The sequence below is a fragment of the Cebidichthys violaceus genome, unplaced genomic scaffold, assembly GCF_023349555.1.
Source record: "Cebidichthys violaceus isolate CVI_PGR_0920_01 unplaced genomic scaffold, fCebVio1.0.p SCAF_12, whole genome shotgun sequence".
Taxonomy (NCBI): domain Eukaryota; kingdom Metazoa; phylum Chordata; class Actinopteri; order Perciformes; family Stichaeidae; genus Cebidichthys; species Cebidichthys violaceus.
Window position 1 is genome coordinate 1,143,153 of NW_027176285.1, and position 16,802 is coordinate 1,159,954.

General features: G+C 44.5%; 2 protein-coding genes across 4 annotated transcripts in view; both read left to right on the plus strand.

The window, feature by feature from the left end:
- Window positions 1-16,802, plus strand: part of LOC137868852 (rab GTPase-activating protein 1) — a 54,249-nt gene that overhangs the window by 17,986 nt on the left and 19,461 nt on the right. For all 3 annotated transcript variants that reach the window (XM_068705828.1, XM_068705826.1, XM_068705827.1), the window contains 2 exons: window positions 319-412; window positions 1,968-2,118. In XM_068705828.1, coding sequence (XP_068561929.1) covers window positions 319-412; window positions 1,968-2,118 — 245 coding nt within the window. The remainder of the gene's footprint in view (window positions 1-318; window positions 413-1,967; window positions 2,119-16,802) is intronic.
- Window positions 8,797-15,331, plus strand: LOC137868851 (probable G-protein coupled receptor 21). Its single transcript, XM_068705825.1, has one exon. The coding sequence runs from the start codon at window positions 10,072-10,074 to the stop codon at window positions 11,302-11,304; it is 1,233 nt and encodes a 410-aa protein (XP_068561926.1). The 5' UTR covers window positions 8,797-10,071; the 3' UTR covers window positions 11,305-15,331.

Here is a 16,802-nt window from a genome sequence, read left to right on the forward strand (position 1 = left end):
GTACCGTTTTTCAGCGGAAATTAAAATGCATTTATTTAGTTTAAGTTCTATATTATCATGTCCAATGGGCACCATCTCGTGACCAACAATAAGCAGACGGTTTACGACTGACCTTTCACCATATAAAACACCAACCTCTTTAGATGAGGAAACGTCTATATCTTAAGTCCTCACATTCATTTAACGATTTTCATTTCACATGCGTGACCTCTGGGGAATTGCATATCATTTGGAGCAGTTAAAGGGCAAATCTAAACGTGTAAGAAGGAGAAGTAAGACAATGGCTCTCATTTTGCGTTTGTACACCTGTGTGTCCAGATAACGACGAGCCGTTACTCAGCGGGTCGGGTGATGTTTCCAAGGAGTGTGCAGAGAAGATCCTGGAGACCTGGGGGGACTTGTTATCCAAGTGGTAAGGCTTTGTTGCCTTGTTAAATGTGTCCTTCCTCTTCTATTGCTGTTGCACACACACACACACACACACACACACAAATAACTAATTTTTGTATGGAGGGGGGGGGTTAGTGGATGTGCTGTATGGGGAAAGAAAGAGCAGCAAGCAGGAGTTCTTGATAAGCAGCTTATTAAGATGGCTTCCCTCTTCCATTACTGCATTTGTTTTTAATCAAAAGCTTGTGATGAACTGAATTGAAACAGCTCGGACTTTAATTGGCTGCAAGTTAAGCTCCACTCTCTCTCTCTCTCACACACACACACACACACACACACACACACACACACACACACACACACACACACACACACACACACACACACACGCACGCCTCTCCTCCCTGTCTGTGCTCATGTATCTTTTTCAAGAGAACAGTATAATTTAGTTGAATTTGTACAATTTTTCTTTACTACCTGCTATATTTGTCTTTACTGTTCTTGGACAAAGCACAATGTCGACATGACTGTTAGAACATTGAATGTGTTGGGGGGGGGGGGGTATTTGTCTCACTTATCTGATAAAGATAAGGAATCATAAGACTAGCCTGTCATAAGACTAGGCTTTGTGCGAGCGATTGGTGATTTTGTGTGTGTGTGACCGAGACAGAGACAGAGTGTGTGTTATTGTGGGAGACGGCGCTCAGGGAGCAAAGACAGTCAAATGACAGGAAGCCCTTTACAATCTTCTACCCCTGAGGACCAGACCTGGCATTACTTACGTCATATTCACACACACACACACACACACACATGCATGCATGCACACGGAAAGGTACACAGCATACTTTTTGTTCCCTTTTAGTCTCAATAGAAAATGCCATGTATTGCGTAACCTGACACTCGGAAACAAACGCACCAAACAAACGGGGAGAAAGTTAGAGAGCCATCGGGGGTTTTCTGTTCGGTAGACACAGCTGTGCCTCCGGGTTCACCTTCTCTTTCTCTCTAATTCTGTCTCTGCCACTCACTAATGGGCTGGAAGATACCCGAGTTCACTTTATAATGCATGCGGTGTGAATCACTCTCTGAGAGGCAGTGTTTTGCCAACAGCTTCGACATGTAAATGTGGAAGATGAGGAAGGAAGGAAAGCATTAAAATGTGCCTCTGTGTATTGTTGCTGTAGTTTTCACTGGCTTATTGTCTTCTATTGTCTATTGTTTTCCCTATCCTGCTAAAAAATATGCATAGAAAAAAAAAATAAAGCAAAACTAATGTACCAATGCCAGAGGGGGAAAAAAGTGGAGCTTTAAAGTTGAGGATTACATGGATACTGTACAAAAATAGCACATATTTTATATTCTGATTAGATGCTAATCCCTGTTCTTGTTCTATTAGATGATGTTACTCACTGTCGTCATCGTCTGTAGAGAGGACGATGGTCCTTTTGAGACACAACGTAGAGCCAATGGACACAATGCTTTCACTAGATATCGCAGACAGGTGTGCCCAGAAAGAGTCTGGTGACATACAATGAGAATGTCTTCCGTTAACCGTCACGCCTCTCTCTTCTCAGGCACATGAACTTATCAGTGCGGCCCAGGCCGCTGCCGGCTCTGGTGCGTAGCGGCATTCCGGAGGCTCTCCGCGGCGAGGTGTGGCAGCTCCTGGCAGGCTGTCACAACAACGACCACCAGGTGGAAGAGTACCGCACTCTTATCACTAAGGTAAGCCCGCACGAAAGTAGTGTCTCTGTTTAGATGGTCAGGGCATAATAACAGCCCCACGATGCCCTGGTGTTGGTGGTGTAAGCAGTCCTTCAACAAGAGGAACTTATCGTCACCTCTCACCTATTTCTAAAGCTCTGTCGAAGCTGAAGCCGTCAAATGAGACTCGTTCTGTTTATGCTGTTTTCACACTTGGTTATAGTTTGATCTCTTTCACTGAAACACATTTAATTCAGCCATGTTTTCATTTCTTGTTTGTTTTCTGTTTTGTGCTGGCCAGACCTACATGTGTTCCTGTTATTGTCCTTGGCAACAGTTGTTTGAAAGCACACTCCAGGGGCCACTGGCGGCCATGTTTCATGACTTTCTCTCTCATGTGCTTCAAAACTTGTGACGCTAACCGCCGCCGCCGCCGCCGCCGCCGCCCCGTAGGTCATGCCAGATGATCACTTTTGGTGTTGTGAAAGGTTTATGCACTTTTTCTTCAAGAAGACATTTGTTCTGTTTTAATGGCTCTGTTCAAACTAATAATCCATAACTTCTTATAACTCAATAATTCCTTAGACAGAGAAACGAAATATATATTTTGTAACTACCTGTTTATGAACTTCTGAAAGTGAGGAGTCATAATTCATGAGGTTGGCTGTGTTGTTTTAGCTGCACCAGTCAAGAAAAAGGTCTCAGGAGTCAGAAAGGTGATTCTGTATTCTATTCAGTGTTTGCCTTATGAAGCTACATACAATAGTTGTTCTGAAATAATACTTTCATTCTGATGATTTAAATGGGGGGGTGGTGGTTAAACAATAGCTCCTCATAGCTGCCTGGGTATGTTCTTGCCTTTACGGGCCTCTCTTCCTGCAGACTGTGTGCATGTTCAGAGCTGACAGCTGGCTTTCTGACTTCGTTGGAGAATGATGGTTCGCATGTGTCGGTCTGTCCTTGTGGCCATGTACCGTATGTTAGAGTGGAAAGAAAGTGACTTTGCGCTGCTGGAGTTGGTTAGCGCTGAGAACAGTGTGCTAGTCTGTGTCCTTATTCCTGGGCTGCAGCTCTGCCCACTGTTCTTATGTAAAGGCAACATCCCCGGGCAACGAACCGGGTCTCAGGTGGTGACAAGATGTCGGTCTTGCCCTTTCTTCCCCTCTGCTCTCCCTCCACCCTCACTTATCTTTGCCTCTCCTTTATTTTTGCGATATTTTGACGATGGAAAAATGTGGATATTAAAAGTTTACGAAAGAGGATAAACCTTAAATAGAGGTTTTACATCAAAATAACCTATGAGCCGTGCTGATTTCTGTCAGCATGAATGGAATCTCAGCATTCACTCAACAATTCATGACGACGATAACATCACAGTGCCACTGTGTTAGTCATCGATAGGCGTCGGACAGAAAGTTGGATAGGAATTCATTCCAGAAGCACTGAAGCGTTCCGGGTTTGTACGTCGGCCAACAAACGCACACACAGAAAAGTGCGGAGAATCTTTATCTGAGTCTGAAAGATGATTTGTGTGTTTTATTTAGTCTCCGTTGAGCACGACTTGGGAAAGGTAGCCAAGAACAGTTAAAGGACAGAACGATGATGCATCTTATTCAACGCTACCAGGAAAGTAACAGAAGTGAAATAAAAAGTCATTGCTCATAGAAGAGTTCTAAAATGTTGAAAAGAGTATTGAAATGTATCGCATAACGGTGCTCTGAATATTATTAGGAAATAACTTAATCCACTTTGATGTTGGTATTGTTACGGTACTGATTCTCTTCTCATGAACCCATTCCTTCCTTCCATTTTCAGCTGCTATTTTAAAATGTGTACATACCATCCTCCATGTGCCAGCTCCTAATTTGTTTTGTGTGCATTTTGCCTGTGTGTGTGTGTGTGTGTGTGTGTGTGTGTCTCTTTGTGCTGCAGTGCACTGTATGCACATCATGTCCTAGCTAGTGTCCTCTTTTGTTCCCTAACCCCCCGTCTGAACTTGGTGTTCGTCCACATATCTGAATACAAAGGCATTGATGGACATTGAACCTATTCTTTTCCTATGGAGTCCTAATGAACTTCCCCACATGAGGGTTCCTGCTGCTAAGTACCGGTCCACATTCTGCAATTTATAGTGAGTGGAAGCGAGTCCCGGACAGCGGTACTAAGTCCGGCAAACAAATCATTTGTCAAGAAAGACAAGTGTGACATAACGACATTTACTTTTACTTTCTATAAGACGGGTAAACTGTTGACAGTATTAACACTAACACACTGAATTTCTTATGTCACGTTCTGTACACTTGTACAGTTGCATGACAGTGTCAGAGAGCTGTTGATTCAACTCTATAGGGATTCTTTTAGCTTGTGTGTGTGTGTGTGTGTGTGTGTGTGTGTGTGTGTGTGTGTGTGTGTGTGTGTGGGGGTGTGGTGTGTCACACTGTTGTCTTACTGCATTATATTCAAAGGTGTTTCAGCCTCCCTTTACCTACAGGAGAGAGGCAGAATGTCCTCTGAGGTGTCTCTCTGAGCGTACACACACACTGGATCTGTGTAGTGTAGACACAATGTGATCACAAAAACACAGACCTGGTCTCCAGACCTGCTGCACCAGCCTACTGTGGAGAGCAAAAACAAGCTCTCGTATATATCTGTCTGTCTGCCTGTCTCTGTCTGACCCACACACTGACCTGTCTGCCTGCCTCTCTGTCTATCTGACTCCCTCTCACTTCTACCTAGACCTGTTTGTGTGCCTGTCGACCTGTGTGTCGACCTGTGTGTCGACCTGTGTGTCTACCTGTGTCGACCTGTGTGTCGACCTGTGTGTCGACCTGTGTGTCTACCTGTGTGTCTACCTGTGTGTCGACCTGTGTGTCGACCTGTGTGTCGACCTGTGTGTCGACCTGTGTGTCGACCTGTGTGTCGACCTGTGTCGACCTGTGTGTCTACCTGTGTCGACCTGTGTGTCGACCTGTGTGTCGACCTGTGTGTCGACCTGTGTGTCGACCTGTGTGTCTACCTGTCTGTCTACCTGTGTGTCGACCTGTGTGTCGACCTGTGTGTCGACCTGTGTGTCTACCTGTGTGTCTACCTGTGTGTCGACCTGTGTCTACCTGTGTGTCTACCTGTGTCGACCTGTGTGTCTACCTGTGTGTCGACCTGTGTGTCTACCTGTGTCGACCTGTGTGTCGACCTGTGTGTCGACCTGTCTGTCTACCTGTGTGTCGACCTGTGTGTCGACCTGTGTGTCTACCTGTCTGTCTACCTGTGTCTACCTGTGTCGACCTGTGTGTCGACCTGTGTGTCGACCTGTGTCTACCTGTGTGTCGACCTGTGTGTCGACCTGTGTGTCGACCTGTGTGTCGACCTGTGTGTCTACCTGTGTCGACCTGTGTGTCGACCTGTGTGTCGACCTGTGTGTCTACCTGTGTCGACCTGTGTGTCTACCTGTGTCGACCTGTGTGTCGACCTGTGTGTCGACCTGTGTGTCTACCTGTGTGTCTACCTGCCTGTCTACCTGTGTCTACCTGTGTGTCTACCTGTGTGTCTACCAGTGTGTTGACCTGTGTGTCGACCTGTGTCGACCTGCGTGTCGACCTGTGTGTCGACCTGTGTGTCGACCTGTGTGTATATTACTGTTCTGACTTTAGCTGAAATGAAAAACCTTTTTTTAGATGTTTTTGTATCCTTTGAAGCCAGTTCCCCACATCAGGAAACACACAGTAGAAGGAATACGTTTTTGGCAACAGGCTGGAATCTTGTGTATCTTATTATATTAATGTTTTGTCTGTTACTGTATAACAACTCTCACCACCCTTGCCTGGTGTTTGTATTTGTGTACTAGCTCTAAGCTCACCATAGCGACTACACAGAGAAACATCATTTAGTCTTAGATATAAACGTCAGTGGATTAATAGTCCAGTTCTTTGGAATTATTTTCATTCTAAGTTGAATGCAAACCCTCAGATAGGACATCAGTTGACCAGTTCTTCTTCTTCTGTGGTTGTTTTACGCTGCTGATACAAAGGTTGGCACAGTGTGACGGATTCTTATTTATATCTAACTAAGCAATGAAACCCGTTAATAAACGCTTGATAAACAAGAGAGCGGCGCTCTGTTCAGCAGAGGGGGCGGGGCTTCAGGTCTCTAGTGTGAGTCCAGTATGTTGAACCAGAGTGTATTTCACCAGTGCAAGCTTTGATACTAACTACAAGTCCAGCATTCAAATATTGACTTCAGGTTGAAAGTGAAAGAAAGGGATTATCAGTGCAATGTACTTAATGTCTGTTAAAGGCGGAGCTTTACATTCTATTGTTATGCTGGATAGTTTAATACTTCAAATCCGGTTCCTCAACATAATCCGTAACATTTCTCTTGTCAGGTAAATGTAGTACTAGAATGTGTTCCTCTGAAGTAGAAGTACACACTAAGTGTTATACCGTTGCATATATTTTGAGGCCTGTAAGTAATCTAAACATTACACAGTTATCAGTTAACCAAAACACAATACCTCCATAGCTGTTCGGGGCCCTTTTACTTGGGGCCCCAGACAGTTGCCCACCTTGCCAAACGGTAAAGTCATGTTTAGAACTGGCCCTCCACTAGATTATGTAAAAACAGAGCAGAATTATCCGGATTATGAGCCACCAGCTGGCTGCTGCTGGATGGATCCCTCTTCCTCTTCCTCATTCTCACAACTCTCCTTTTCTTCTTGCTGATTTTGTTTTTGCGATACTGTTTGTCTTTCTTTCCTCCACCTCTTCCTCCGATCACCTTTTGACGAGCGCGGCTGTTATCTTTGAGTCCCTCCCCTCATCCCTTTCTCCTCTTCCTCTTCCAACCCATTTCAACGCGCTGTCATCTATTTTTAGCTCCTCGTGTGGCGGGCAGAGGAGATGCGTGAAAGCATGGGAGTGTGTCAGGATTGTGGGGGGGGGGAAGGTGCAGGCTTGTGTGTGTGTGTGTGTGTGTGTGTGTGTGTGTGTGTGTCTCCATCACGCTACACTGAATTGCCCTGCACGAGACACACTCCTCTTCAGAAAGCCATTCGGATGAGGATGTAGCGGCACTAAATATGATGGTGATCACTGAAGTCTCCAATTTTAGCACCGGTAATTCTGAGTAATTAAGTGGAATCGGCACATCATATGATCTAAAAATAACTGAGTTGGTTGATTATTCTAGCACAGAGTCAGCTGAGAGAGACCTGCTGGGGATAACCTGGTTAATACAATTGAAGGAACAAGAGTTCAACTGAGTCCTTTCACAGCGCTGCAATAAGACACCTTTCTGTTGATGTCGCCCTGAGGAAGATTAGAAGAGGCCCGGAGAGGTCATGGGTACCTGGGTACAGCTGACTGTGCTAAGTGGAGGCACAGCATCTGCTGATGCATTCACAATCAGGAGCACGTGCATCTCTGCTAAGAGCGCTCAGATCAGATAGAGACACACACACACACACACACACACACACACACACACACACACACACACAACATTGGCAAAGTTACCGTTCAAATGAGAACATTTCATGTGAACTGAAAAGCAGTAATGCAGTCTGACTCTGTTTGGATCTTGCTTGTACTTTGCCTTAGTATACAGAAGTATATTGGCTTTGTTACAACCATTTTGTACTAATGGGGGGGGGGGCTACTAATACTTTTGTGAGAAGTTGTTGCCACTTGGTACTAAATATGTGTTATTCTATAAGTGTTGGACAGTTGTAGCCTCTCTTTCTCTCCCTCTATCTATCTATCTTGCACACATGGAGTTGCAGAAAGCAACTAAAACCCACTTAAATATCTGAAAAGACCCTCGGGGGGGAAAGCAGGCCATTTGTGTAATGATGCATTGCATAAGTACCATTGTTATAGGTTTACATTGTAAAAGGTACGAGTACTGAGTACTGTGTGAGAGCATGTGTGATGTTATTATAACGTATTTAAAGCATGTTGCAGGGAAAGGTTTTTTTCCAGTATTAATAATAAACCCTCTTTGTTCCTGTTGTTGAGGTTGTGAGTTCATTAAACTTTAATTAGACTTATGCACATCGTTTTATTTATTTTTATAGAGGTTCTTCCTGCTGTTTACCCGTTCAAACCATTCTGTAGATATATGTTAAAGCAGTGCATCTCTCAGTTGGACTTAGAAATTAATTATTTTAGCATCTCTACCTTTTTATACTTCATCTCTGAACTTGCTGAACCATTGAATTGCGACTTTCAATGTCTCCTTCACTCGCAGTTTGCACCTAGAAGGCAGACCCGGTTACTAATTGCATAATTACTTGATGCGTTAGTGAATCAGCTGGTAATTACACACAGGCTGGGTGAGCAAATTCAATTACTTGCTCTGTGCTTTCATGTTTTTAAATCCGTCTCTTAAGCTTTTGTGTGGCTGCTGTTTATTATTAATAGTTTACAAATGTAAAAGTTAGTAAAGTAGTTCAAATGTAATTAACACATTAAGTGTGATTCAGTGTACAGTAGAGTAGAATTCATAGAGCCAGGCTTCCTTAATAAACAAGTAGAGAAGATGTAAATAACAATCTGTCTCTGTGCTTTTTATTTACAAAAGCAGAGTTTAAACTGGCACACACGAGAGCTTATATAACCTTAGTGGAGCATTAAGCGGATCCTCTATGTAAAGGAGTCAAAATCACAAGATACACAGCGCCATAGGGGGACCCGCTGCCTTGTACTGTATGTCCTTGGTTTACAATTAGACTAATAATAGAAATGGTTCCTGTAAACTGCACCCAGGCATGCAGGGTTTTTTTGTCTTCCTGCAAGCTAATACAATAACTTTTGTGCACTGTAGAAAGACAATGTCCGTTCTCACAGCTCAAAATGCCCCGTGAGGTGAGAGGCTGCAGAGACGTTGACGGTCAACAGAGCACTGAACACTGAGTGTCACTCATCTTAACAGTGTGAAAGAGTGTTTGAATCTTTGGGTGGTTATGAGAAACACTGCCATTTAAAAAAGAAATAAATAAATAAAAAAATTCACAGGAAGGGGAGAGAGGGTGGGGGAAGGAGGCAAGCCTTGTGCCCTGACAGTTTATCATTGGTTGGAGCCACAGGGAAGGGGAGGGGCCTCAGTGCCACTGTTTCTGTAGAGAGAGAGGCAGAGGGAGTGAGAGAGACAGAGAGACAGAGAGACAGAGAGACAGCGAGGAGGGATAAATGAACACGGGGGGTTCTCCCAGCATCGGTATGCCTGCCTACCTCATTTCCAGTCCAGACATAGTTGCTGCTCCTCTGGATAGAAACAACAGCTGAGGTGTGATTGTATGTGTGTGTGTGTGTGTGTGTGTGTGTGTGTGTGTGTGTGTGTGTGTACGTGTTTTAAATATCAGTCACCCTGCGCAACGCCTTCATCCTCTTGGCTCGCGGCAGTCCGCTGTGATCTTACTGTGAAGGACCAGACGGAGAACTGAGACGAGAGCAAGCGGACATAGAGGAGTGGAAAGAGGCAAGAAACAAGAGAGAAGAAGAAGAAGAAGAAGAAGCAGGACGGACAGCAGCTGCAGCAGATGTTGAAGACATCTTTGACTTTATAGGGAGCGGAGGCATTTCAAGGATAGATTGGACGGGAATTCCTTTAAACAAAGTCACATTTCATTCTTTTTTTCTTCAGCTGGGAAGTTTGCTTAACCGGAGAGACGAGAAGGAATACAAACGTTTCTTTTTGTGTGTTTTCACCCCGCTGGTTTTGTATATTTATTGTATATTCGTAAAACCACAACTGCCTGCACCGACGACAAACCCCAGGGGGCTTCTCACCTTTCTCTGTCCTTTCCATCCCTCCCGCATTTGAAATGGCAGATGGCAGCCGGCTCATCATGGAACCGCAGTATGGAGCTTTTTGTTTGGACTGAAACCACACAGCTCCTTTCAGAACCAGTCAAAATAGTGGGTTCTCTGCATCATCGTACCCTCGAAGGGCCTCCTGAGACACGTATTCCAGCCCAAGACGATGAATTCCTCCCTGGATCCACTGAACCAGAGCTCCGCTGAACCGTCTAACACATCTGCTCCCTTCTGCCTACTTGCGATAGGCTATTCCCAAATTTTCACCACCTGCCTCCTTGAAGTCTCCATCATATGTCTTCTCACTGTTCTCATCATTTCTGGTAACCTGGTGGTGATTTTTGTGTTTCACTGTGCCCCCTTGCTCAGCCAGCACACCACCAGTGCTTTCATCCAGACTATGGCGTACGCTGACCTGCTGGTGGGGGTCAGCTGCCTGTTCCCCTCCCTGTCCCTCCTCCATCACCTCCAGGGTCTCGACCCCAAACTCACCTGCCAGGTGTTCGGGTACATGGTGTCCGTTTTGAAATCGGTCTCGATGGTGTCGTTGGCGTGCGTGAGCGTAGACCGCTACGTCGCCATCACGCGGCCTCTGACCTACGCCTCCCTGGTGACACCCTGTCGAGTGCGATGCTGCATCGTTCTGATATGGCTGTACTCCGCTCTGGTGTTCCTCCCGTCGTTTCTCGGGTGGGGGAAACCCGGCTACCACGGGGATGTGGTGGAGTGGTGCGCGGTCGAGTGGCGGACCAGTCCGGCTTTCACAACCTTCATAGTCGCGCTGCTCTACGCCCCGGCTGCCCTCACCGTTTGCTTTACCTACGGCAACATCTTCAAGATCTGCAGACAGCACACCCGGGAGATCAGCGAGCGCCACGCGCGTTACGGGCCCCAACCGCCGCAGGGCCCGGGACCGACGGTGGGACTGACCGTCAAGGACAGCAGTGCAGTAGAGCAAGGGCAGTTGTCCCACTTGTCCCAACCACAAAAATCCCAAGCCCAGTATCAGCAGCCCACGTCGAGCTACCCAGACAAGCGATACGCTATGGTACTGTTCCGCATCACGAGCGTGTTTTACATCCTCTGGTTGCCCTACATCGTCTACTTTCTGTTGGAGAGCGGTGGGATCTACCACCACCCTGCAGTCTCGTTCCTCACCACATGGCTCGCCATCAGCAACAGCTTCTGTAACTGTCTCATCTACAGCCTCTCCAATGCTGCCTTCAGGAAGGGCCTCAAACGCCTCTGCTCCTTCTGTTTGCAGCGCAGCGGCAGTAGCGCCTTTGGGGTTAGGAGCACCAAGAAGGCGTTCGTTGGTTCCGTCGAAAAAGGATGCGGAGGACCGGGGTATGGATTCAGTCATGGGGAAATAGGAATCGGCACAACATGTCACGTGTAGAGCACACAAAGAGGAAACCCTTGTGCCAAATTAGCATTTGAACTGGTTAAAAGATGCCTGATGCGAGTGCCTCTTTGAAGCTTAAATGTGCTGTGAAGAGGTGGAAGGAGGCGTTGATCTGCCACTGCTGTTTCTGTCGCATTTGGAGGTTACACAGGCGTCCTCTCTGCACACTCCACAGCTGGCAAAGACAGAGGAAAGGAGTCGAGAGCAAAGCACTGAAGGAGAAAAGGCATAAATTGCCCTGCAAGGGGTTCTGAAATGGTCAAGAAAACCCGCCATACTTCCTGGGAAAGGAGCAGAGAAACAGTGTCTGAAAATCTCTGGAGAAATGAACTCTTTTGAGGTGGAACATTTGCGTCCTAAAGTTTTCTTAGACGGGATCTGAATCCTTAACTTATTTTTGCCAAAACAACAAAACGTTGCAAGAAAAGTGTTCTGAAAAGCTGTGAGTTGAACAATGCAACCTTTTGTTGCCAGATAATCAGGACAGTTGACTGCTGTGTTTTAGTGGTGTGATGCTGAGGTGAACTGCCAATAGCGAGTTCTTTAAATATGTTTTTACTTGCTCTTAGTATCTGAAGACTTAGTGATGCAACAGTGTGTTTGTGTATTGTGTCTTGTTGATGCTGCCCATCTTGGTTGTACGTCTGTTAACCGAACAAAAAGCAAAACAGTAGTTTCATCAAATTTATCTTTCCATCAATTTTTCAAATCTTGTCAGTTTCATTGCACTTTTGTTCTTTTGATTATATAAGTAAATGTATTTAATAACTACCCTATGTACCCAAGACCAAGAAAGGATGTATTTTTTCACTTATTTTACACTGATTGTTGGTACATCATTTTTTTTTTTTTTTTTTTTTTAAGGCTTTGATCAAAGAAAAACTAGAATTAAGCTCTTAGAAAGATGACCCTTGAACTGTGATCCTGACCCCTTGTCTTTGTTGATTGGCTGAGAGGAATAGTCTCATGTCTTAAACGAATAGTTACCGTGTTACTAACCTCGGCGTACTTCATGTATTCTTTATTTGGATCCCCAATAGCTTCCACAAAGAGGCCGCTTGTCTTCCTGGGGTCCACAAAAATAATCGATAATAATAAAAACTATTTTAAATCAAACTGTCACTAAAACAAGAAACACTTTATTTTCTTCCAATTCAAATAATATTTTTGCATAAATAACAATGGACTAGATTTGAATTCAGCCTCCACAGTTAGTCACGGTAATCGACTCGCACGTTAAAGAACAATGAAGAACTAATCTGGCTGCTTCTGCTCTGTTCAATTTGAACTTCTTTTTAGAGTCTTCTCAGCTGCACTTATCCACAACGACTGGGCAGAACTCCAGGTGCATTGTGCTGTGACGGCATTATTGTGCCTGCATTAGGGGACTAGTGTATATACACACACACACACACACACACACACACACACACACACACACCAACACAGATGGATCAAATGTAAACAGAGCAGACACATAGCCCATTCCCTCTGCTGCCAGCAGGCTGACCTCTGGTTAAACTCTGACCTCTTTACAGCACCTGGAAGAAGACTGAGCCCCCCCCTCCCCGAGGTGTGTGTGTGTGTGTGTGTGTGTGTGTGTGTGTGTGTGTGTGTGTGTGTGTGTGTGTGTGAGAGCCTTTGTGCACGCTTGTGTTGTAGTCCGTCCTCTTGTCCCCATGAGTAGCTTTGTGGGTTCTTTTCACTCTTAACTTGATATTTAAAACACATTTATCAAGACCAATAATAAGCTGAAATGAATCCATTGTGAACATACTGTGTCACTCAACTCAGACATTGTGAAACATCATCACTATTTTGAACCATGTCACCGTTTATTGAGGTGCAGATAGTCTAACTTTTGTATATTTTATCTAAATCTGCCAAAGAAAGTTAAACAAAAAATATCCAATACAAGATGATTTAGTAAAATGTGTTTTACACACAGTTTGAGCAGGAAACAGTGCATGAATATGACTGTTTCACAGTATATAGTGATACATTGTTGCCTTGATGTACAAATGAACATGGATTGTGGGAGAAAGTGTTTTCCTTTCATTTCTGGAGGGCTTCATTCACAGACATGCGACTGTTTTCAGACTGGATGCGTTCGTTAGCCGGCCTTGATTCCGCACTTAGTACATGATAACCTGAGCCCCACCGTTAATTCAGCCACACTAAACAAAACGAGTTCCTCTCTTCTGTAAAACACACGACTCAAAACTGTTATTTTTTTGCCGTCTAATTTATTTGTTGGTGTGTCAGGATGTTGACTGTTTATGGTGTTCTAGCAAGGGTGCTAATAGATTTCCATTGCTTCGTTAGCTGCACATCATTTCCCTTGAGTAGACTGTATTTTTGTCAGCGTATGTGCGTATGATGTACAACGGTGGTAGATTCACACGTCGTCTTCAGACAGGTTGGCTGTTATCTGTGAAGCATGGCCAAGTATTCTTCCCCTTTGTACCGTCTTTTGTTCAGAAAGGCCGTATTGAATGTCTGCTTGTTGCTACAGAAATTAGTATTTTTGTAAAATGACTTAGTTGTGAACTCTTAAATAGATTTAGTAGCATGGATTCTCTATTGAAAGGATTCTCTATGAAGGATGCGTTTTATTTTACTGCCTCTACTGTCTTTTGCGATTTTGGGAAAAATAGATAACTTTGAATTTGAGGAAAGAGGAAAGGTGTCCTCCAGGGAATACCACTGTGGTGGTGCTCGTGTCGAGGTGCGGTGCCATGCTGGGTTAGAAAGAGCCAGGGAGTGTGGACACAACGGCTGGTTTACAAATCTCTCTGTAGGTTAAATGCAGTCTGCTGCCATGAAAGAGGAAGATGATCGCTGATGGGCAGAACCTTTTGTCTCTGAAGATGAGTTGAAAACTGGAGATATCTGCAGATAGGGTTTTTCAGGTGAAATGTACATACAATGGTTCCTAGCTTCCTTACTGACTTTTTTGTGTGTTTCCAGAGTCCTTATATTATGCGCATGTCATTTAATTCATTTTAAGCCCTTTACGAGTTATCCTGAAACATCAGAAGGTGGCTGCTGCTGCTGCTGCTGCTTCATCTTCCTCTTCGCCCAGATGTGACTCGGTCTCGGGGACAAGCATAGTCCGTATGTATTATACCGTACATGTGGATCAATGTAAATATGAAGTTTGTAGGAACTGTATCTTGATTTTATTCAGATGCAGAACACGTGACGGTGACGGGTGTGATTGGGGCCTTATTTAAAACACACACACACACGTTTTTATCTTGAACATATTGTTCTCTGTTCAGAAAAAAAAAAAAAAATACAAAAGTATTTTACGCCAACTGAATATTGGTTGGCTCTTGTATCTTAGAGTAGACCGTACCCTGAATGGGCTGTACAGCCTCTCTCTTGTAGTGCACTTTAACACACACACACACACACACACACACACACACACACACACACACACACACGCTAGGTTTTTTTCTTCTCCGTCTTGGATTTTCTTCATGTTTTTCGTGAGGCTCTAGATAAACCTCACCAGACCCCCACTAATGGCCCATTTATGACCCAGCTGCTCTGAGGAACAGATCACTGTCGCATTAAAACCAGACTGACCGCTGTTACAAAACCTCGGTGTGGAAACGTCCCAAAAGAGGAAGGAATCTATCTCTGCATGTGATTTTTGTCCTCAGTGAACGCTGGAAATTGCTCACAGTCAACAATGGGGCATCTGTAAAATTCAGTGAAGTGAAAAGTGAAGCCATCACTGTACAGATCAGGACAAACTACGTCACATTTCATACGTCACGGCTGTTGAGTTTGCGATGAGGTTTTTGTAAGACGTTTGCTGTTATAGTCGGAGAATGTTTGGGTAATGCAAAAGGCCAAACGTGTTTGATATCGCTGTCATGAAAGTGAGTCTGTGAATTTCTTTATTTCATCACACAATGCTTTGTAGGTGAAAAGCCTATATGGTATGAAAACATGTACATGTTGTGTATCTGTACTGAGCAAATAAACGTGATGTTGTCTCAATGTATTTAAACTCCCTTGTGCTAATTGCTTCGCTACGAACACAGGCATGGCGGACACTATTTCTTTCATCATCAGTTTCTTTACCCTCCTGCAGGTTTTCACCACCAAAGCGCATTCCTCTCCGTCGTCTCGGTCCTCATCAGATGCACATTGTCCCTGCTCTCCTTGTGCTGAAGCTGCTTACCGGCGCACAAAAAGTAGGGCATGAGACAGACGATTAAGATTTAATGACGGATGACGCTAAGGTGAGGAAACAGCAGTACGGGTAGCTTGAGCACGAACACATTACTGTAAAGAAAAGACTGGAAAGAATCACAGATTTAAACTATTCAATATTTGCTTTGTTAGTAAAGGAAGTCAAAATCACAATTGTTAGTGGTGAAAGCATCCGTCAAGGCTCTACTAGTTACTTAAAGCATTAAAGTTACTGTCACAGGCACTGTTTCCTCTATGAAATACATCAGAATCCAGTAACATATATTCAAAGTACAGCTTTACTCGGGGTAGTTTTGTGTTGGGTAGCGAGGTTTGTATCAGGCTTGATAAGTATCACCCCGTGTTCTCTTGGCATCTCAGCAGAGTCCTTTAGGAGCAGAGAAAGAATAACAGAATGACATGTCAGCTATTGTGTTGAGTCAGAGAAAATCAGGGACATAAACAATAGACGGCTGGCTACTCAGCCTTCCCACGGAAGCCCTACTCCGGTACTTTATTCCTAGCTTTAGACACACACACACACACACACACACACACTGTACCTCTACCCGTGTCCCGGTATAAAACGTCTCCTTTGCAGTAAACATTGAGTCTCGTGGTTTTATCAACATTCTTCTCACAAGTTTCAAATTAACCTTACGCCATGTTCCTTTACAGTGTGCCATTAAATGTGTGTGTGTGTGTGTGTGTGTGTGTGTGTGTGTGTGTGTGTGTGTGTGTGTGTGTGTGTGTGTGTGTGTGTGTGTGTGTGTGTGTGTGTGTGTGTGTGTGTGTGTGTGTGTGTGTGTGTGTGTGTGTGAGAGAGAGAGAGAGAGAGAGAGTGTGTGAGAAGCCTTGCTGAGCGATTAGCATAGCATAAAGGCCCGAGGGAAAGCCAGCCCAGTTATGTTAACTTCAAACGTACGTCTGCCAGCATCTTTTAAAGCTCCCTAACATGCAGATCCCAGTGCCTTCCAGCTGCAGGATTGTCATCACCGTGAGGTTACAAGGCAACCAGTCGAGACTCCTGGAAGTCACTTTATGCTATTTAATCTCTATATACTACCCGAGCTGTTTGTAAAGCAGCCTTATTCCTGTTGCAGATTATGAATATGGATTAAAGTGCTCGAGTATCAATTAAAGCCACAGCACTATGTATGTCATCACCTCTCACTGTCTTCTTTATACATTCCCACAGAGATACAGTATTCTTAGCATGTTCTGTCTCTTCTCTCTCTTTGTCTCTCTCTCTCTCTTAATTGCTTGAACTTGCTCTCACA